Source organism: Ursus arctos, unplaced genomic scaffold, assembly GCF_023065955.2.
Source record: "Ursus arctos isolate Adak ecotype North America unplaced genomic scaffold, UrsArc2.0 scaffold_1, whole genome shotgun sequence".
Taxonomy (NCBI): Eukaryota; Metazoa; Chordata; class Mammalia; order Carnivora; family Ursidae; genus Ursus; species Ursus arctos.
In genome coordinates this window covers 102,215,597-102,237,785 of record NW_026622763.1, presented here as the reverse complement: position 1 = coordinate 102,237,785, position 22,189 = coordinate 102,215,597, and the positions used below count along the sequence as shown (strand labels likewise).

The window sequence follows — 22,189 nt, the reverse complement described above, 5'->3', positions numbered from 1 at the left end:
TGACCAAAAGGAAAAGAAAATAAAGAACTCTGGAGTTGTCTAAGAGTGATAACCGCAAAAAAATATCAAGGACACAGAAACTTAATTATTGCAAACTTTGTTGTTTGGAAACGTTAGGTATTCTTAAACGCTAGTCAGAACACCAGACTTCTTTTTTCCAACTCAGGACTGTCGTAACACATACAGACAGCAGGAATTCTTATTTCTATAATAAAGTAACCAGATTCACCTAACCTGTGAAAATAAAGTAGTAACAAAGATTTACATGGTATGTTTTTTTCCCCAAGACCTCTGCATCACTTACACAGATCACAATTCTACCTGTTAAGTGAAGCTGCCCAAAGTAACACCAGGAAGTGAGCAAGATCTGGGATGAGTCTCGCTGCAGATGCGGCACATTCTCCATTCAAGTCACAGAACTCTCAAAGTACCCTATACACATACAAGCTCTGCATCTGAAAACTAGACGTGACTTCCCTACACACTCCCCAAAACAACTCTGTTGGTATACTAATACTACTTCGTAAGTGTTTCACAAGCAGACAACTAGAAATGCAATCAAAAACTTGGTGGTTGAAAGCTTCTGAAAGCACTGTTCATCATTCTTTCACTTATGTCACAGAATCACAGGATTAAGTTTTCTGCCAAGATATCATTATCCTTTCAGGAGAAGGGGGTGCAAATGGAAAGAGGGGAGAAATACTGGGAGGTGGGAACAGCAGCCCTAATTCCTGGCTGTTTAGCTCACTAACCTGGGGCACCTGGGAGGCCAGTGGATGTTATCTTAGATACATGACTAGGAAGACCATGTTGGAATTAACTTTAGAAGTGCTTTAGGAAACGAATACAGATAGCATGACAATCCCAACAAACTAGACAAGTAGTTACTAAAAATCATAAGGTCTAGTTTTATATATGTATAAGCCCGTAATACCTACTGCTGGCAGCAGCCTTATAACCAAAAGCTGCTATGTCTACTCTAAAGTATTTCACACCAAAATGCACTAACTGCTATCACAATGGGCTGAATCTACTGGTATCAACTGAATCAATTTTTATTTCTTAATGATCTTCCAATTTCATCCTCACAGAATCACACTACAAGATCATCATCGGAACCGATCTCATCCTCTCCAGCAACCAAACCTACTGAATAGCAATTATAATTCCGATGTTATAGGCCCTTTCCACCTCCACATTCCCCCTTACTGTGTTCACAAGGGGATATGCAGGGTTCTTGCCCAGATATCTGTGAACACACACATTTCCCTCCATTAAAGAAGCAAATATATGATATGAATCATCTCTAATTTTAAACCCAACGAGTCATTCTGGAACCTTTAGGACCCAAATTATCTTAATTTGATGTCATAGGACATCTCACAACTGACCAATATGTCACTCTGTCCCAACAAATTACTTTAGTACTGCCGTTCTTGAAGAGTGCAAAATGCATTTATGAGATTTCTTTCATCTATAATACCTTCAACAAAAGTGGACTACTTATAAAAAGAAAGGCTCAGAATTATCAGCACAGTTAATACAATCTGAAGTGAGCATTTGTCAAAAAATATTCAATAAAATCCACTATGATTTGAACATATATATGTGAAACTTGCCCTGATATTTTAGTAGGAAAAACCTTATATTCTTAACCACTTCACATCAACTTAGCTTTATGGAACTCATCTTTTCAAAGATATACCTATAGGGACAAAGAAAAAACCCTATATATTTTTTTAAATATACATATTTTTTTAAAGATTTTATTTTTATTTATTTGACAGAGAGAGAGTAGGAGAGCACAAATAGGGGGAGCAGCAGGCAGAGGGAGATGGAGAAGCAAGGCTCCCTGCTGAGCAGGGAGCCTGATGCAGGGCTTGATCCCAGGACCCTAGGACCATGACCTGAGCCACCCAGGTACCCCCAAAACCCTATATTTTTAATAGAGAGTGGTTGGGGAATTTACCCAGATTGAATTAATATAGTTAAAATAATGATGAAAGAGGAACTTTACACTCTATCCAAACCACCAAAGTATGACTATGTGTCACACAGTTAAAACCAAGCTATTATCTTAACAGGGAAAACACTGCTTTCCCAGGCAACTCAGGTCATTTTCAGACAGCTCTATCAGACCCTTTTAAAATTGTGTCGAGTTTCTGCCTCCTTAAACCTGCCCTTTAGATTCATACAGATCAAGTTTAATTCCTCTTTTATGATTGTTAAGTAAATATTTGCAGAGAGTAACCCTAAAAACCCTCCTCCCCACCCTGTCCTGACCACAGACTTGTCTGCTGTGTAAACAGCCCCATTTCCTTCATGCATCCCCCATCACAGGGGTCAAATGCCCCAAACATCCTACTCCAACATATGGATCCCTTCCAGGTATGGCCCCAGTATTGCACGCAATACTTAAGCTGTCCTGTGTCAACATAAAAGACAGCGGGTGTCCCTAGCGCCTGCCTCATGAGGACACTTCAGTTCTAGTAAATGCTGCGCTCGGCACCATCCTGCTGCTGACTTAACACTGAGCCCAGTCAGCTGAGAAGGCTGTGCCTTTCCCCAGCAGGATGCTATGACACCATTACTCCATCATATCTCCAATTCTAGAGTTTATGTGAGACTTGCATGGCATTTTCTGCTGTTAAACTTCCATTTGATTAGATCTGATCTCTTGTTCCATCTTAATTCTGATCTCAAGTTCCATTGTTCCGTTCTACAGCTATCCCTCTAAATGCTGAATGATTTGAAATTCTGATCACACAACAACATGTTGTCATCTAAAGAAAAGGAATATTTATACAGCACCTAGCACAAGGCCTATCATAAGAGTAGAAATTCAATAACTGTTGAACGAATAAATGAGTCCATATACTCTTATTTAATCTTAAAACTTCTGTAAGGCATTCTTACCTCCATTTATTAGGAGACTGAATATCTGAGAACTTACATTACCCGTGATGTTCTGACTCAAAACCCTATACTCTTTAAACTACCCCTCTTTATCTCTCCATATTCACTGGCAAAAGTACTGAATCAGACAAGAATGGAAGCAGACGTCCTAAAAAATGTCCCAAGATAGTATTTATCCAATAGTCTACAAGTAAAGCCATTTAACTAACAATATGTTATCTACACAGTCTTCCAAATTTCTTTGTGCTACACTCATTTAACAACTTTTCATTAATATAAATACAACTGATCATTCCTGATGCCATGTTAATAAATGAGAAATTTAAATCACTGATATGCTAAAATGAATCTGATATGGAAACAGTGATGCAAAGCTGACTGTTGTAACTACCAGTGTTAAATAAAATCTGCAAATCAGTCTGTGAGTGATATTTACATACTCAGCATATTTTTGAGAAATGTTTTCTCTTGTATGATGTAATCATACTCTGGAGAACTTTTCGGGTACTTCTGGGAATTTGGAACTTGCAAGGTGATTTTCTCCAACATTACTGTGAATCAGCATTTCTTTTTCCTCTCAGACATTAATACTTACTGCAGTTTGGAAGGTAGTACCTTTAATCAGTCAGAAAGCCCATCTTAACATTTAGATTCTTTAATATAAAACTACGATCAATTTACCACAAACACTGAAATCCTGTTCTCTTACTATGTACCTTTTAAGTCAGTGGCTAACTTAACTTTAATTTATTTTGACTGCTCTCATCTCAAAACAAGGGGAAAAAAAGATTATACATCAAAAAAAAAAAAAAAAAAAAAAAACAGATGAATAAAAAACTAAAGCAATTGGGATGCCTAGGTGGCTCAGTCGGTTGAGCCTCTGCCTTCGGCTCAGGTCATGATCCCAGCGTCTTGGAATCGAGTCCCACATTGGGCTCCTTGCTCAGCAGGAAGCCTGCTGCTCCCCCTGCTTGTGCTCACTCTCTCTCCCTCTGACAAATAAATAAAATCTTAAAAAAAAAAACTAAAGTAAGAACACTCAATGTTCTCTGATACAAAAACAAGCATTCTAGCATTTTCCCTATTTCTTCTCACTCTGTGAGATGTATCTACATTGGAAAAAGGGAGTTAGTAGACTGAAATTTCAGTTCACAAGATAGCCTTAATAAAGAATATACGCCTTGCAAAGAACACACAAACCTAAAAAGTTAAACCAAGTAAATCCTAATGGTTATGTTCATCACCCTTGGTTTCATACAAAAGAGCCCTCAAATAACCATGGAATTAATGCAAGCAATGCTACAACCCCATCTACTGGAGAGGTGCAGGTAACTGAGTCAATTTTTAATAACTGTATGCTTGAGTCTTGTTACAAACTGTTTTCATGGAAATCCAGATAAAAATACTTCAAAACAGTAAGCAAGCCTTACCTACATCTTTCCGTCCTGGTTTTTCAAAACGTCTGTCACCTCTAGAAAAGATAAAATAAGTTTTCAAACAAGACTTGAGAGTAATAAATAGATTTCCCATCCATGACACCCACTGCCCTATCTTTGTCTAATAGCATTGCTTTCTTTTTCAAATTATAAAACAAATGCATGGTTATTGCCTAACATTTGGAAAATACACAAAAGCACAAAGATGAAAACAGAAATATCCACTATCTCACTTACCAAGATTAGAGATTTTTAAATTAGATACATGACTTATTTTAGATATACGCTAGACATAGTTTTATATACTGCTTTTAAAATGTATTTTCCCACATCATTAAATATTTTCAAAATCATCTAACTTTAATGGTTATATAATATTCTATTGTGTGGATATACCATTATATAAGAAGCCACACTGATATTAAGCTGTTTGGTTTGTTTCTAATTACATTATAAACATCATCATAGTGGACATCTTTGTACATACAACTTTGTGCAACTGCCCTCCCTCATCAACAGACATCACATAAAGCCACAAAGAACAGAGAAGATGCTTTGACTAACAGCAACAAACAATAAAATGTCAATTGTCAATGCCTCCCACTCAAAGCTAATCAAACAGCCAATCTGATTAACTATGAAATATCCACGCTGGCACTAACATATGAACCTATTTATTTAGAATGCTTCTTCCTTTAAATAAGGATCATTTAAAAACTTCTTACAGCTTAATACTCAATTAACAGCATTTTTTTAAATGAAACTGTATAACTATACGCACAAGTATCTCCTCTGTAGAAAGCAGAAAAACATGTTTTTTTACATGAAGAAACCTTTATACCAAGATCTGGATCTTTTAGTTACCTTTCCTCCCAGCTCTGTGACCTATGCATTTCCCTGCCACCTCCTCGACCAAACACACCCTCTACTTCATCAAAGCTTCTTTGGTAGAAACCACATTCACCTCTGCCTCTGCCTGAAAATAAGAAAACAGAAAAAATGATACTCAGATGTCAACTTTGGCACATATTCAACACCAAGATTAATCTTTGAAGTTCTGTCTCGACACAAAGAGAAGGTCTACATTTAAACATTCAGCAAGGCCTAATGGATCTCTACCTGAGAGACCAATAATGGCACTGAAGAGGCTAGACTACAGGAGGTTGAAAGAAACAAGTTAGAAACACATGTAAGAGTCCCAGTCCTGAACAAGAAACAGCATCAATATTCAGTTCTTTAAAAGTTCAACAGTAAAATTCTAAGAAGATCAACAAACTACTACTACAAATTGAGCCTTTTATTGGGTTATTTTCAACAAAAATGAAAGATCTGGAGGGCGTGGGAAGAGAGCAGATAAAGCATAAAAGCCAAGCATAAATGTTAAAATAATTTATCTAACTCCAAAGAAAGGATAATTTATAATTAAAAGGGTCTATTAACTTTGTGAACTAACTCCCTAAAGGATATTCCATAGCAACAAAGGCACTCTTTCCCCTTTGCTCAAGTCTTCAAATAAGGAAAGTATCAGGACTGAATATGAACCAGAGGGCTGGTGAGAATGTGCCAAATGAAAGGATTGAGAGGCTCTAGGTGTTCAAGTGTAAACTGGCCTCTACTGAAGGCAATGTGCTTAGATCTAGCAAAACCTGACTCAACGATTCTAACTAAAATTTATCCTAACAGAAATACACAAATACACATATAAAGGAGTTCGTTGCAGTCTAAAACACCAGAACAACCTCATCAATAAATGAATTAATTCTGATAAACCTAATCAATAAATTAATTCTGATAAAATAATTTGGGAGAACACTATGAAGTCACAGAAGATAAAACGCTGACATTAAAAGAAATCTACGTTATCCTGTGGATTGACAAAAGCATGTCAAAAAACAATACTTAAAAAAATAACTCCACTTATATAAATGATAGAGCTGCACAGTTAAGAGTCTAGAAAAATATACATTCAATTGCTGGTCTGGGGACAGAAAGCAATATGAACTTCTAGCTTTATACTTTTTGTGCAATGTCAGGTTTTCTCAACTAACATGCACCACTTGTTATTTAACACACAGGTAAGAAAACTGGCAAAGGGTGGGGAGTCCAGGGCTGTACTTAGATGAAATCTTAGGCACCATCCATTGCTCGACTTCTTTAACAGTGTAAAACCACCGAAAGAAAAATGATGGTAAATCTCGAAGAAAAGCAAAAATGCACTCTAAAGCTAAAAACAACTAAGTTGAATAATGATTGCAAATATCCAGTAGGATTTCTACTTCTTGCTTAAAATTTATCAAAACCTGACTCAGAATATACTTGTACTTCATACAACCTTATTATGAAATGCACACAATTGTATGTGAGTAATCTTAGGAACAATGGGCACCCTTTTAACTAGTCCAGGTAATCCACTTCTTCATCTATAAAATGAAAGTGAGGACTAGGCTTGAACTATAATAATCTTAAAGTTACCTTCCAGTTTTGTCAATCTAACTTTATAGCAACTTAAAGTAGACTCCCAGTTTCAGTACCTCTCTCCTTAGGAAATGTACACATTTTATCTAAAATCCTAAAACAGTATAATGTAAACATAACACTGCAGTATATCCCACAGTGATGACTCTTAGGGTGAAAGTCCCTTCTCCTAAAGAGAACAATTTTCTCTTAAAAGTATATGACATCCTGACAACGAGTTTTATTTTGGAAATGTGAAGATGAAAACAAACCACAGACAAAATATTTTCTGCCAGTTATAACTAGCATCGGTGCTGGTCCTCCTTATCAGACTAAAGCTTTATGAGTGGGCACATAAAAAGAATCAGATTCTAGAGCTCTTCCGTTTGTAAAACATAAGGAACAACCTTCAAAGTACAAGCACCATAATCATTTATAAATATAGTTCTCATATAAGAAAAAGCAAGTATACATAACCTGATGAATCTTCCACACAGCTAAGTATTTAAAGAACTGCCCTATTGTCTGAGATTTCACCAGATTACTTTGGGAGAATAAAATATACTTCCTCTTAAAATACATACACACACACACACCCCACTTCATTTTAATGATGATGAAGACATGTGGCTCACAGCTGTGTAGACTGCTATACTACTAAACATCTTAACCAGATAAAATGGAAAGATGACAACTTTCTTGTTTCCCCGCCCATTTGGTTTGTTTAAATTTTACTAGTTCATGATATTTAGAAGTTAAAATTAAGTACTAAGTGAAAAAGACAAAACCAGATTAATGGTCTTATGAAATCATTAGAAAAGAAATCACAGTTCGAACGATGGTGTTAGAACTGTTTTTCCCAAAGTCAATTCATTCATTTGGCTAGTTTCATGCCATTTGTTCACATCAATGTTAATTAAGTCACCACTTTTCTCCCAGTATCTATCTTTTGCACATGCCCTGTTTAAATTTTGAATGTAGGATAATATGTGAGAGCCCTCTACTTCAAAGAAATTACAAAGCAGGGAGAAACTTACCAATCTTTGTTTCACAATACAGAATTTTTTAAAGACTGTTTGGAGAGACTGGTTAGTATTTGCAGTACACAAAGTTGGTGATGACCTGAAGCTCATAAAACAGCCGGCTTATGGGCCACACTTCTTGAGTAATAATCTCTGTAGGACTTACCCTAAAGAGCGTAAGAGGCAAAGCTGCCTGAGTATAACCTCTCCCTGATACTAGCCTACTATACAAAGACACAGGAAACACCCAAGTTGCAGGCCAGAGCCATCTCCAAGACACCACTGCACCACCAAGATGCAAAGATCTCAGATGAATTCTGGACCAAGGGAACCTAATTACATGTGGGAATCTGCATGGCCTGTGAGCTTCTGAAGTACACACACGCCTAAATCTCACCACTCAGTATTCTGTTGCAGAGGTACTTCTAACAACTCTTCAGGTTAAAAACCGCTGTTCTAGAGACTGACAAATTCAGAAGGAAAAACCATGTATACCTTGGTAATAGTACCTGGCCTACAAGTGGAGAACTTTAGTTAGCCTCTTCATTATTCACCACACCTGCATTCCCATATTCTGAATGGATGACTGAAAGCAACCTCTTCACAGGAATGCATAATCTAATATGGTCTCCGTAAAGACTACGTGTAAATTACTCTATTCAAAAGCATAACTTTAAGAAAAAATAATTTAGATATTCCACACTCTTGATCATGCCAATCTGGGTGGTGTGGTATGTGGAGACAATGGCATCTGGCTTTATAAATACACAATTTCTCCACTTCTAAAGCACCTCTTCAAAAACTTACAGGATATGTTTAGGCTACTGCTATGATTTAATCACTTTAAGAGGTAAATGCTGAATGTTTATATTACAAAAATCCTTATGTTGCAGAAAATCAATGAACACAAAACGGAGCAGACAGCAAAAGAACAAGTAATATCAAAATAATAATTATTCTTCTGAGACACAAATCTATAAAACTAGAGGTTAAATAAGTGACTGCTTATTATTTTTTGCTCTACCTCTAAAATAGCCCTAGTATTGATGAGACAGCTTTTACTAAAGCGTCCCTCTGGCTGGGGATACTCCTGGCACACCGCCTTATATAGAAACCCTGTGTCATGGAGGCCTGTGGGGACTTCAGTGCTGCTCCAGCAGCCAAAGCACTTCATGGAGCTATGGCAAAGTGCAAGGTTCCCTAGGCATGAGGAATACGGATGAGGTTTTGCCAAAGTTAATTAGGACCATCTAGAATCCTTCACACTCAAGAATTACCCTCCTCTGCTCCAAATCAGGGTGTGTGGAGCAGATGCACTGAGAAATGGTTCAGAAAACAAATATTCAGGACACTTAGTATACAGTTAATGTCAAAGAGCAGTTTTTTAAAAATCAAGTATTAAAATATGTTTAAAGTGACTTCTCTCTCCCTCCGTTATTACGTTTTTTTCCACAGGAAAGCTCACCTCGCCCTCTTGAAGAACTTCGACCTCTAGGAGCCCCCACCACTGTTCCTCCTCCTCCTCGTCCTGTCAATCGCAGGACAGCGGCACTATTTACAGACATGGAAAAGTTTCTCTGCCAAAAAAAAAAGAAAAAAAAGAAAAGAAGGAAAAAATGGATGAAACAGATAAATCTGTGTTGCTCTTCCCCATCTCCCACTTCAACTATAAAATGACATCTCATTACAACAAGCAATAGGAAACCGTAACTACACCACATCTTACGATGATCCAAAACCTGAGTTTACCTGTAAATCTCAAATTAACATTTCAGATCAACAAACACTGACCACCAATGTGTTATACTAGGTTTTGTGAGGAAATATTAAATAATCTCTAAACGCTGTATGTGTCCAGAAGCAGATGGGGTAAATATGTGTTGTAATGGAGAAAACTTGTAAAAGAAGTCCAGCTTGAAAGGATTCTTTAGTGAAAGGTGGAAATGAGATGGTCACAAAGAAGTATGGAATCAAGAGTAGCATGATAAAAAAAAAAAAAAAAAAAGAGTAGCATGATAAGGAGGAAAATAATCATTTTTGCTTCATTCTGCTAACTAATGTGAATTAGCAACTCCAAGTAGTATTTAATAGAATGGCAAGAATCATATATAAATAAGGAAGGGCCAAATAAGAATCTACATAAATAAGACCATCTTAATAGGGAAGGGAAAAGAACGCTTGAAAAAAATAAACAAAACCCCGATCTCTCAGTCATAAGCCCAAACTTGCACCCACAGCCAATCTGGATGGGGTCAAATACAGTTACGACAGTAGTGAGTGGGAAACCTTCAAACATGAAGAAGAAGACACAAGAACACAGGAAGCCTGGTTGCCAAAAATATGTCTAGTTGACACTTCTGGACAAATGGAATACATAAGTCTTAGGAAAAGGTAAAGCAAGAAGCAATTTTTTAAATCTTGAAAATGATTTATAAAATATAAAAATCCTGACTATTTGAAGGAGAAATCTGCAACAGCGTTTTAAACTCAGAGAATGTTGGAATATATGCTTACTCAAATACTTTCTGTACCCTTAGAACCTAACAGACATTTGTGCAAAAATGGAGAGCTGTGGTACAATGAAGAAAATGCAACTTGTACATGGCTGTAGCTAAGGCCCTCCTGGCAGAGGGGCAAGAAGTGAGGCTTAAGAGTTGGATGGAGGGGCTGCTGGGTGGCTCAGTTGGTTAAGCATCCAATTCTTGATTTCAGCTCAGGTCATGATCTCAGGGTCATAAGCAAGACTATGAAGTCCCAAAAGCTAGATTCATATATTCTAACACCGGAAAAACAGAGCTCAGAGCTAACGGCATCATGTATGCCAGGATCCAATGCAATTGAACACATTACCAAAAATGTATAAAACTCAAATGTACCTATCAATAGGATGCAGGGCAACTTGCATATGCTCTTCTACACCCTCACACAATGCAGCTGAAAGTGCAAACTTCTATCATTTCCGGAAGACAGTTTCTCAAAGTATATTTAAATGTCTATACCCTTTGACACAATTCTCTTGTAACACATGTGAAAAATCACAAAAGCAAAAAGATCTTAATCTGCAGAACTATTTGTAAAATCAAAATTGGTAACCACCTAAGTATCAACCAATGAGAGCTAATTTAAAAATCATGGGGCACAACTAATGAATCATCGAGCCTTACATCGGAAACCGGGGATGTACTGTATGGTGACTAACATAATATAATAAAAAATCATTATAAAAAATAAATAAATAAATAAATAAATAAATAAATAAAATAAAAATAAAAATCATGGGGCGCTTGTGCTACTCTTGATCTTGGGGTCACTAGTTCAAGCTCCACATTGGGCACAGACCTGACTTATTAAAAAAAAAAAAAAAACAAGCACATGGCCATCTACATGTGGAATTCAATACAGTTGTTTTAAAAAAAAAATGAGGCAACTCTATTTATTAGGTTGAACCATATGAACTCGCTAATATTCAACCAATTCTGATCCACAAAAACTGCAATAAAGATATAAATCATAGCTGTAGTAAGGAGAACAGAAAGGCCAGACGGCCTAAAACTGAATTGTGGCTCCTTTACTCCACTTCTCTGTGCTTGTTTTCCTCATCTAGATAAAGTGAATAGGAACGATATTTACATCTACATGGGTCGCTGCCAGCACTTAACACATGACATGACAAGTGCTTACAACAGCGTCTGACACATTAAAAGCTAAACAAGTATTTGCTATCATCTCCTCAATAGATGTTTAGGTGAAAACAGTGAAGTGTAGAACTATGTGCACAGCATGCTGCCATTTATGTTTATGTGTGTTTATAGGAATAAATATGTAAGTAGTTGCAGACTTATTAACTACCCCTGGGAAGAAACACAAGAAAATGGAAACAGGGGCTACTCCTGAGGAACAGTAGGTAGGTAGAATTAGGGTGATTCACACAATTGCTTTTCACTATATGTGCATTTTGAATTGTTTATATATATATATATATATATATATATATATATATGTATTATCTATTCAAAAATGCATAAAGTAATTTTCTTTGATGTCAAATAAACAAAACACAACAATCTAAATTAGGTAGCAGGTATGTAAAGAGTCATGCTTCTCAAACTGAGAAATATATTCGAGGGAAATGCCAATCCAAAACATTGACTACATGTTTAAGCATCAATTTTGTTTTAAGAAAAGTTTTTTCCAGGATGCCTGGCTGGCTCAGTCAGAGCGCATACAACTCTTGGTATCAGAGTTATGAGTTCGAGCCTCACGTTGGGTGTAGAGATTACTTAAATAAATAAACTTTTTTAAAAAATGTTTTTTTTCTTGTTCTACTTTATACATACATGAAAGCACACAGATATATAGAAAGAGCACAAAACTAACTTGCATTTTAAAGATAAAATATCTCCCTTAGGAAACTTAACATATGCAGCAAGAAGCTTTTTTAGGTTATCAGAAATATTCACCTCCCTCATAAGGGTCATGGAGTGAAAAAATATGCAAATTCCTGTCTTCAAATATCTAAACAATCCCTAAAGGGGTTGCCTGGTCAACCAAAGGACAAACATCAAAATGTTTTTTTGTTTGTTTTTCATTAAAGATTTTTATTTATTTATTTGACAGAGAGAGAGACAGCCAGCGAGAGAGAGAACACAAGCAGGGGGAGTGGGAGAGGAAGAAGCAGGCTCCCAGTGGAGGAGCCTGACGCAGGGCTCGATCCCAGAACGCTGGGATCACGCCCTGAGCCGAAGGCAGACGCTTAACAACTGCGCCACCCAGGCGCCCCCAAACATCAAAATGTTAATGAATCTTTTGCAGCTTTAAGCACTGCTCTACCTTAGCATTTTTTTTTAAAGATGTATTTGAGAGAGAGAACAGGTACACGTGTGTAAGTGGGGGGAGGGGCAGAGGGAGAGGGAGAGTATCTCAAGAAGATTCCCCGCTGACCACGGAACCAATCTCACCACCCACAAGATCATGACCTAACCCACCATTATAGAGTCCGAGGCTTAACCAACTGAACCACCCAGGTGCCCCTATGCCAGCATATTTTATAAACATAGGATACCAAATAAATGTCAGGAAATCCAAAATGATACACTTTAAATGAGTCCAAAAATGGACACTGATCATCTTCTGTAACTACCATAACCATAGTATCTACCCAGACCATCTTAGCACCTTAAAATAAACCTTTCCATTATAAAAGCAGAATGAAGATTTACCACCTTAGTCATTCCAGAACTACTTTCGTTGTGTAGGTAGAGTGCAAACCTAACTTGACTCTTTTTCAAACTGTTAACCAGCAGCACTTTGCTGAATAATCTTTGATTTTTCAAAAAATTTATTTGGCACTTACTAATACTAATTTCTTAGAAGTGTTACAGGATGTTTCTGGATAAATCAATTACTCATTCTGTTGATTAAAATGTCTATCATGTTTTGGTAACTAGAAGCAAGTCCTCCTCCCTATATGTTAAAAAGCTTTTCTGGCCCATTTACTCTCTAAGAAATCCAAAAAATAATTATAAGAAAAATAAAAAAATTATTAAAAATATGTATAAATACCTTAAAATTGCAAGATAATCACAAAAGATTAAAACTGGTATACCTAGGCATTAAGTGCAATTTAAAAATTTAGAAAACAGGCTAGGATTAGGGTTAGCCCACATAAATCCATACATAAACTAGAAAAAGACTACTATCCAAACAAAAATCAACAAAGAACAAAAAATTAAATATAACTGCAAACATTTGAAAAACTTTTCACTACACTGGGGAAAGAAATGCAAACTAAAACAACAGAAGAACATTTTGCCAAATTTGAGGAGAATTTTTTCAATAAAATTACTCAATGTTGGAAGCACAGAACAATGCTTAATGTACACCATCACTTGTATAAAAGGGGGAAGACATATTTAATATTTCCTTGGAAAAATATATGATGAACTTCTAACACTTGCTGCCTTCAGGAAAGGGACACTGGCGGCTGAGGGAAGGGATGGGAAAGCAATCTTCTATTACATACTGTTCCGTAAATTTTTATTTTCAAACCACATAATTTATTCCTTATTCAAACAATAAGTAAATAAATCTGAAAATATAAAAATGCTGAACATGGCAGAAGTTAATAGTAAAATGCTGCAGTTATGTCATCAGTGAAAAAAAAGAGATATCCTCATACGAAGCTTCTTGAAAGCAATTTAGTGTATGGAAAATTCGGTTTATTTCTGGACTTCTATTCCACTGACCTATATGTCTATCCTTACACTGCAGTTTTTTGTTTGCTTGCTTCTTTTTTATATACTGCAGTTTTGATCACTTGTAGCTTTGTAGTAGTTCTGGAATCAAGAAGTATGAGTCTCCCAACTTTGTTTTTCAAAATTGTTTTGACTATTTGGGGTGCCTTGGAATTCCATATGAATTTTAGGACCAACTCGTCAATTTCTACCCCAAAAGCCGGGGTTTCAATGGGGACTGCACCAATAGTAGACTGATTAGCCATGTTAAGTCCTCCAAGGAGGAATGAACACTGATGGCTTCTCACTTATTTAGGTCTTCTTTAATTTCTTTCAAAAGTATTCCGTAGTTTTTATGTAAAAGTCTTACATCTCCTTGGTTAAATTTGTTGCTATTTATTATTTTTGATGCTATTATAAATGAAGCTGTTTTCTTAATTCCCTTTGAGGACTGTTATTGTTAGCATATAGAAATACAACCGGGGGGGCGCCTGGGTGGCACAGTGGTTAAAGCGTCTGCCTTCAGCTCAGGGCGTGATCCCGGTGTTCTGGGATCGAGCCCCACATCAGGCTCCTCCACTATGGGCCTGCTTCTTCCTTTCCCACTCCTCCTGCTTGTGTTCCCTCTCTCGCTGGCTGTCTCTATCTCTGTCAAATAAATAAATAAACTCTAAAAAAAAAAAAAAAGAAAAAAAAAAGAAATACAACCAGGGCGCCTGGGTGGCACAGCGGTTAAGCGTCTGCCTTCGGCTCAGGGCGTGATCCCAGCGTTCTGGGATCGAGCCCCACATTAGGCTCCTCCACTATGAGCCTGCTTCTTCCTCTCCCACTCCCCCTGCTTGTGTTCCCTCTCTCGCTGGCTGTCTCTATCTCTGTCAAATAAATAAATAAAATCTTTAAAAAAAAAAAAAAAAAAAAAGAAATACAACCGATTTTGGGGTGTTGATGCTGTACCCTACAACTGTGCTGAATTCATCTACCAGTGCTATTAGTTTTTTGTGTGTGGGATTTTGTGTTTAGGATCTTCTATATGTAGGATCATGTCACCTGAAAATAGACATAATTTTACTTCTCTTGCTATTTGGATGCCTTTTTTGTCTTTTTCTCGCCTAACTGCTCTGGCTAAAACTTCCAGCACAATGCTGGAATCAGTAGTAAAAGCAGGTAACCTTGTCTTGTTCCCAATTTTAGGGGAAAAGTTTTCAGTCTTCCACAACTGAGAATGATGTTAGCTGTGGGTTTTTCATAAATGTCCTTAATCATAATGATGAAGGTCCCTGAGTTCTCAGTTCACTGAGGTCCCTGAGGTCTCAGTTCACGGAGAATTTTGTCAAGAAAGGTGATGAATTTTGTCAAATACTTTTTCTGTGTCAACTGAGATGATCGAGTGGTTTTTAATTCATTCTATTAAGTGGCTTATTACGATGATTTTCTTATGTTGCACCACCCTTGCATTCTGGGAATAAATCCCACTTGGTCACGGTGTATAGTCCTTTTAATATGCTGTTGGATTCACAGTCTATATTACTATATTTTCACAACTAGAGGTACACAAGGGAAACAGACTGCAATAAAACATACTAAATGTTGGGGCGCAGGGTGGCTCAGTCGTTAAGCGTCTGCCTTTGGCTCAGGGCGTGATCCCGGCGTTCTGGGATCAAGCCCCACATCAGGCTCCTCTGCTGGGAGCCTACTGCTTCCTCTCCCACTCCCCTTGCTTGTGTTCCCTCTCTCGCTGGCTGTCTCTCTGTCAAATAAAATCTTTAAAAAAAAAACAAAAACATACTAAATGTTAACAATTATCTCCATATGATGAGTTTATGGGTGAGATTTTCTCCTTTATGCCTTTCCTTATTTCCTACAATAAATACGAGTATTTTTATCATTTTAAAGATTTATTTATCTCAGAGTCGCCTGGGTGGCTCAGCTGGTTAAATATCTGCCTTTGGCTCAGGTCATGATCCCAGGACCTTGGGATCAAGCCCCACGTCCAGCTCTCTGCTCAGTGGGGAGCCTGCTTCTGCCTGCTGTTCTCCCTGCTTGTGCTCTCTCTGTCACATAAATAAAGTCTTTAAAAAAAAATGTATTTATTTGAGAGAGACAGAGCATGAGTGGGAGGGGCAGAGGGAGAGGGAGAAAGAATCTGAAGCAAACACCACACTGAGTGTGGAGCCCAATGCAGAGCTCGATCCCAGGACCTCGAGATCATAAACTGAACCAAAATCAAGAGTCAACCACTTAAACAACTGTGCAACCCAGGTGCCCGAATATCTTTCATTAAAAACAATATTAAGATTTTATTGATATTAAGGAAAATATAAAGAAGCTGTAAAATCAACGTGAAAGACAGACAATCCAGTAAAACAATGGACAAAGAACATAGGCAAATCAAAAACCATAATGTCAATAAGGATATTAAAAGGTGCTCAAGCTGCTAGTGACTAGTGAAATACAAAAAAACAATGATCACAACCACTGTTTCAGCCAAACTATAAAAACCACAGCTGGAGGGTTGCATAAAAATGAGACCTCTCGTAAGTGGCTGTAAGAGTGCAAAATGGCTTAAATCACTATAGAAACGAATGCAGCAATACCCACATTACATTACCCATATCTGTGCGTTTAAAAAAACACAAAGAACCAGGGTCCCTGGGTGCCTTAGTTGGTTGAGCCTCTGTCTGCTGGTTTTGGCTCAGGGTTCTGGGATTGAGCCCCATGTTGTGATCTCAGGGTCCTGGGATTGAGCCCCATGCCGGGCTCGGTGTGGGGTCTGCTCAAAATTCTCTGTCTCTCTCCCTCTACCCCTCCTCACAATCGCACATACTCTCGCTCCTTCTCTCTCAAATAAATAAAATATTTAAACACACACACACACACAGAACGAAATCCAACAATTCCAATTTTAAAACACAGGTTCTAAGAATGATTACTGCAGCATAATTTGCAAGAGCAAAATTTCAAAACAACCTAAATATATAACCTCAGGAGACTGGAAAATCTATGGATTTTCTCACATATGGAATACTATACAGCAGGGATGAACAAACTAAAACTATGTGTATCAACATAGATAAATATAAAAATCATTACTGAGGGACACCTGGGTGGCTCACTCAGTTGAGCATCTGCCTGGGGCTCAGGTCATGATCCCCGGGTCCTGGGATGGAGTCCCACATTGGGCTCCTTGCTCAGCGGTGAGCCTGCTTCTCCCTCTGCCTGCCGTTCCCCCTGCTTGTGCACACACATGCTCTGTCTCTCTCTCTCTCTGACAAATAAATAAATTTTTAAAAAATAAAATAAAAATCATTGAAAGAAAAAAGCTGCAGAATAAAAACTACAGTATACCATCTTCAATATAAAATTCGTAACCCTATAATGGCACCTGACTGGCACAGTCGGTAGAGCGAGTGACTCCCCATCTTGGGGTTGTTAATTCAAGCCTCACGGTGGGTGCAGTTACTTAAAAATAAAATCCTTAGGGGCACATGGCTGGCTCAGCCAGTAGAACATGTGACTCTTGATCCCAGGATTGTAGGTTTGAGTCCCACACCTGGTATACAGATTACTCAAAAAAATAAAATCTTTGGGGCGCCTGGGTGGCACAGCGGTTAAGCGTCTGCCTTCGGCTCAGGGCGTGATCCCGGCGTTATGGGATCGAGCCCCACATCAGGCTCCTCCGCTAGGAGCCTGCTTCTTCCTCTCCCACTCCCCCTGCTTGTGTTCCCTCTCTCACTGGCTGTCTCTATCTCTGTCGAATAAATAAATAAAATCGTTAAAAATAATAATAATAAAATAAAATAAAATCTTTTAAAATATTTATAACCCTATAAAATGAAACTTTTATGGCATATGGATACACAAACATGTAATGAAAATATTAAAACACAAATGAGAAAAATAACCCAATTCAAAGTAATCTCTGGGAAGGTAAGAAGGGAGGGATACACCCACAATATGAGAAATCTTATTTCTTAAAACAAAAAACACACTGGGGCGCCTGGGTGGCACAGCGGTTAAGCATCTGCCTTCGGCTCAGGGCATGATCCCGGCGTTGTGGGGTCGAGCCCCACATCAGGCTCCTCTGCTAGGAGCCTGCTTCTTCCTCTCCCACTCCCCCTGCTTGTGTTCCCTCTCTTGCTGGCTGTCTCTATCTCTGTCGAATAAATAAATAAAATCTTAAAAAATAAAAAACACGCATAAATATGTAATAATTTTAAGATTTATATATCTCAATTATAATATACTGGGATTTGTAATAACATTCTCTATACTTGTCTATTTGAAAGACTTCATAGTAAAAATATTTTTAAGAAAAATTAAACCAAAATATTGCCATACATCAAATCTACTTGGAAAAGGAAATTGGCAAATTATGAAAAGGAACTTTTCAGCCATCACTGGAGACAGTACCCTTTCTTTCTCATATGTTTATACTAGTAAATACCTTCTGGCAATAAAAATATCTGCTGATGATTCTAGATGATACTGGGTTTCGTGAAAAAAGACAGAACTAGCCTCATTCAGAAGAAATCATAAACAAAACTGTTTATGACACTATGGCAATGAAAATCACAAGAGATTAGTATCACACCTTTCTTAGAACTTAAAACAGTTGTAATAGAGATCTTCCAATAAATGTCTCTTTCTTATTAGAGTGATTTCCTCATGCAAAATACGGCAAGAGGGTTGTCGCAAAAAGTAATGATGAAATGTTCTGGAATTAGACAGTTGTGACGGTTATACAACTCACAATTATACAACACACCAAACTGCATACTTTAAAAGACTGAATATTATGACATGAATTATGTCTCAAGGAAGCTGTTTTATAAAACAAAAACAGGGGCGCCTGGGTGGCACAGCGGTTAAGCATCTGCCTTCGGCTCAGGGCGTGATCCCAGCGTTCTGGGATCGAGCCCCACATCAGGCTCCTCCGCTATGAGCCTGCTTCTTCCTCTCCCACTCCCCCTGCTTGTGTTCCCTCTCTCGCTGGTTGTCTCTATTTCTGTCAAATAAATAAATAAAATCTTTAAATAAATAAATAAAAAACAAAACAAGCAATGATGATTCTTCATTTAAAGTGGCATTTCACAGGCGCCTGGGTGGCTCAGTCACTTGAGCGTTGGACTCTCGGTTTCAGCTCAGGTCATGATCTCAGTCATAGGATCGAGCCCCATGCCAGGCTCCGTGCTCAGTGTAGAGTCTGCTTGGGATTCTCTCCCTCTCCCTCTGCCCCTCCCCACTCTCATGCACGTATACTCTCTCCTCTCTTTAAATAAATAAATCTTTAAAAAATAAATGAATCAATAAAGTGGCATTCCAACAGTCCAACAAAGTTCTTATTTATCCATTTTACTACAATTACCGTAAGTTCCTTGAAATCAAAAACTCTTATTTATCTTCGGAAAGAGCACACCATAAATAAAGACAACACAAAATCTACTTTCCAGCCGAAAATCTAACTACGTCACAATATCATAAACAAAAATCAGTGACAGAAGAGCACATTTTTAAGCACATTTTGAGCTGAAGAGCTGTATTTTTTCCCTTAGTGGTAGAATGCATTGGTGAGCATGACCAAGTGGGGTTTATTCCTGGGCTGCAAGGGTAGTTCAATATCTGCAAACCAAAGTGATACACTAATTACTAAAAGAAAGGACAAGAACTATGTGATCATCTCAATAGATGCAAAAAAGCATCTGACAAAGTACAGCATCCTTTCTTGATGAAAACTCTTCACAGTGTAGGGATAGAGGGAACATACTGAATATCATAAAAGCCATATATGAAAAGCCCACTGCAAGTATCATTCTCAATGATACAAAAGCTCTCAGTTTTTCCCTGGGTCAGGAACACGGCAGGGATGTCCACTATCACCACTGTTGTTCAACATAGTACTAGAAGTCCTAGCCTCGGCAATCAGACAACAAAAAGAAATTAAAGGCATCCAAATCGGCAAAGAAGTTGTCAAACTCTCACTCTTCACAGATGATGTGATATTCTATGTGGAAAACCCAAAAACTCCACCCCAAAACTGCTAGAACTCATACGGGAATTCAGCAAAGTGGCAGTATATAAAATCAATGTGCAGAAATCAGTTGCATTTCTATACACTAACAATGAGACAGAAGAAAGAGAAATTAAGGAGCCGATCCCTTTTACAATTGCATCCAAAACCATAAGATACCTAGGAATAAACCTAACCAAAGAGGCAAAGGATCTCTCCCTCTGCGTACCGCTCCCCCTGCTTATGCTCTTTCTCTGTCAAATAAATAAATAAAATCTTAAAAAAAAAAAAAAAAAAAAAGAATGCATTGGTGAGAATTCAGGTTACCAATTACTTCCGAAAAACTGTATTTTTCTGAAAAGAAGGCCCTACCTCCCAAAAATACTCTCTCTCTACTCAAATAAATTATAAGAATGGTTCCCATTGTCCTTAAGGATCTAGAAACATTTCCTTACCTCTATATAATACTCAAAAAGCTTCAGAACTAAAGCAGAATCTCACCAACTAAGACAGGCATCCACACTTTCAAGTAAACAGAAAGAAGGAAGCAGACCCATGGGGATGGAGGGCTTTAGGGCCTAAATAGTAACTTCCTATTTTCATGACTCGGTGGAAAGGAACAAGGTTTTGACCTAAGGCTCAAAGCTAGGCACAAACCTGTTCTTCTTCTGTAAAGGGTACAAGAGCCAACGGAGGCAGAGGCTCCTCCTGTAGGATAGGCAGAAATTCTTTATCCAGTAGGTCTGAAGGTATCTGTATGAACAAACACATGACCATGAAATTAATGCTATCCCTCCAATTACAAAAATTATAAAACAAGAAAAAATACTCTTTTGTCTATATCTTGGTGATTATTATAAATATAAAGTAAAGCTTATTCAACCACCATTAGCTTCAGTAGTACCTACATATTCTGAGGGTCAAATATTAAAAACTCCCGTCACCTTCCTCTTCCTCCCATCAGACCACCACTTTCAGATTTGACATACAGCACGACCTCTGGTATTACAGAGTACAGAGCGGAAGAGTAAAAATCCTCACGTTTAACTCAAGGCTCAAGGTACTAAAGAGAGCTTCACAAACAATTTCACCTGTCCTTAGCAACCATCATTAAAATTTGAGATCCCCAATCCATTAATAAAAGTAAAAACAAAGTATATTTTAAAAATAGAAAATGTTACCGCTCACTAGTCAGACAGTAAGTGTACTTTACACTGTTTGGGCTTTGATCATTTATAAGTAACACAAATGTGATGTATTTTAAGATGGTCTCTCAACTAAAAATTCTATATATTTAATACAAAAAGGGAAAGAAGAAGAGAAAATTCCTCACTCCTAACTTCTAACTGAAAAGAGGTACAATAATGAGAAGAAATTCTTCCTTTCTCAGCCATCAAAGTGGGATAGAAATGGACATGAAGGCAAAGTGCTGAATATTGTTTCCATGAAGCTTTTTAACTCCTGTAACAAAATCTTACATCTTCTCTAAAAAATACAGAGCTCCTTACACTTAGAAGAGTCTCTGTCAACAACTGCAGGTTTCAAAGCAGGAAAAAAAAGAAAAACCATGGGTACTTCATCTATCAATACATCACTGTACATACCTTGAAATCTCATTCATAATTCTGAACTTTTTTCTTACCTTGTTATCTTTAAGGAAAAGTGCTAACATTTCTTCTCGACCATAACGATAGTCTGCTAATTTATACTTCGGCAAAGCTGGAGAAAGAGGAGGGGACGTGATACTCCCACCACTGGACAGAGCTCGGAGCCTAGAACAGGAGAGACATAAAATATAAAAATGAAGTGTCAAATATTCTGGCACTAAGAACTTCTATTTTTAAATACCATGAAAGCGTTCATTTTAGTTTCTTAAAACAACAGAAAGAAATCCCATTTCCTCAAGGTATCCAAGATTTTAGCTTTAATACAACGTGTTGTCACAGCACATTAAGAGAGCAGTTCATTTAGAAATAACCAGATGATCATGTGGCAACTCCTTACTTAAAAGGTTATCATGGCATGTCCCTGAGAAGTCTAGGGGTAAAGAGGTGACACTTTTTCAAAATCATAAAAGGAACATGATTAAAACAGTGAAATATCACCTTATACCTATTAGAT

General features: G+C 37.5%; 1 protein-coding gene across 9 annotated transcripts in view; it reads right to left on the bottom strand.

The window, feature by feature from the left end:
- Positions 1-22,189, bottom strand: part of GIGYF2 (GRB10 interacting GYF protein 2) — a 140,832-nt gene that overhangs the window by 79,282 nt on the left and 39,361 nt on the right. For 7 of the 9 annotated variants that reach the window (XM_048214333.2, XM_026491686.4, XM_044380780.3 and 4 more), the window contains 5 exons: positions 21,711-21,840; positions 20,726-20,821; positions 9,294-9,405; positions 5,217-5,328; positions 4,347-4,387 (listed from right to left, as the gene is read on the bottom strand). In XM_048214333.2, coding sequence (XP_048070290.1) covers positions 4,347-4,387; positions 5,217-5,328; positions 9,294-9,405; positions 20,726-20,821; positions 21,711-21,840 — 491 coding nt within the window. The remainder of the gene's footprint in view (positions 1-4,346; positions 4,388-5,216; positions 5,329-9,293; positions 9,406-20,725; positions 20,822-21,710; positions 21,841-22,189) is intronic. The other 2 variants (XM_026491688.4, XM_048214335.2) reach the window with 1 other exon arrangement.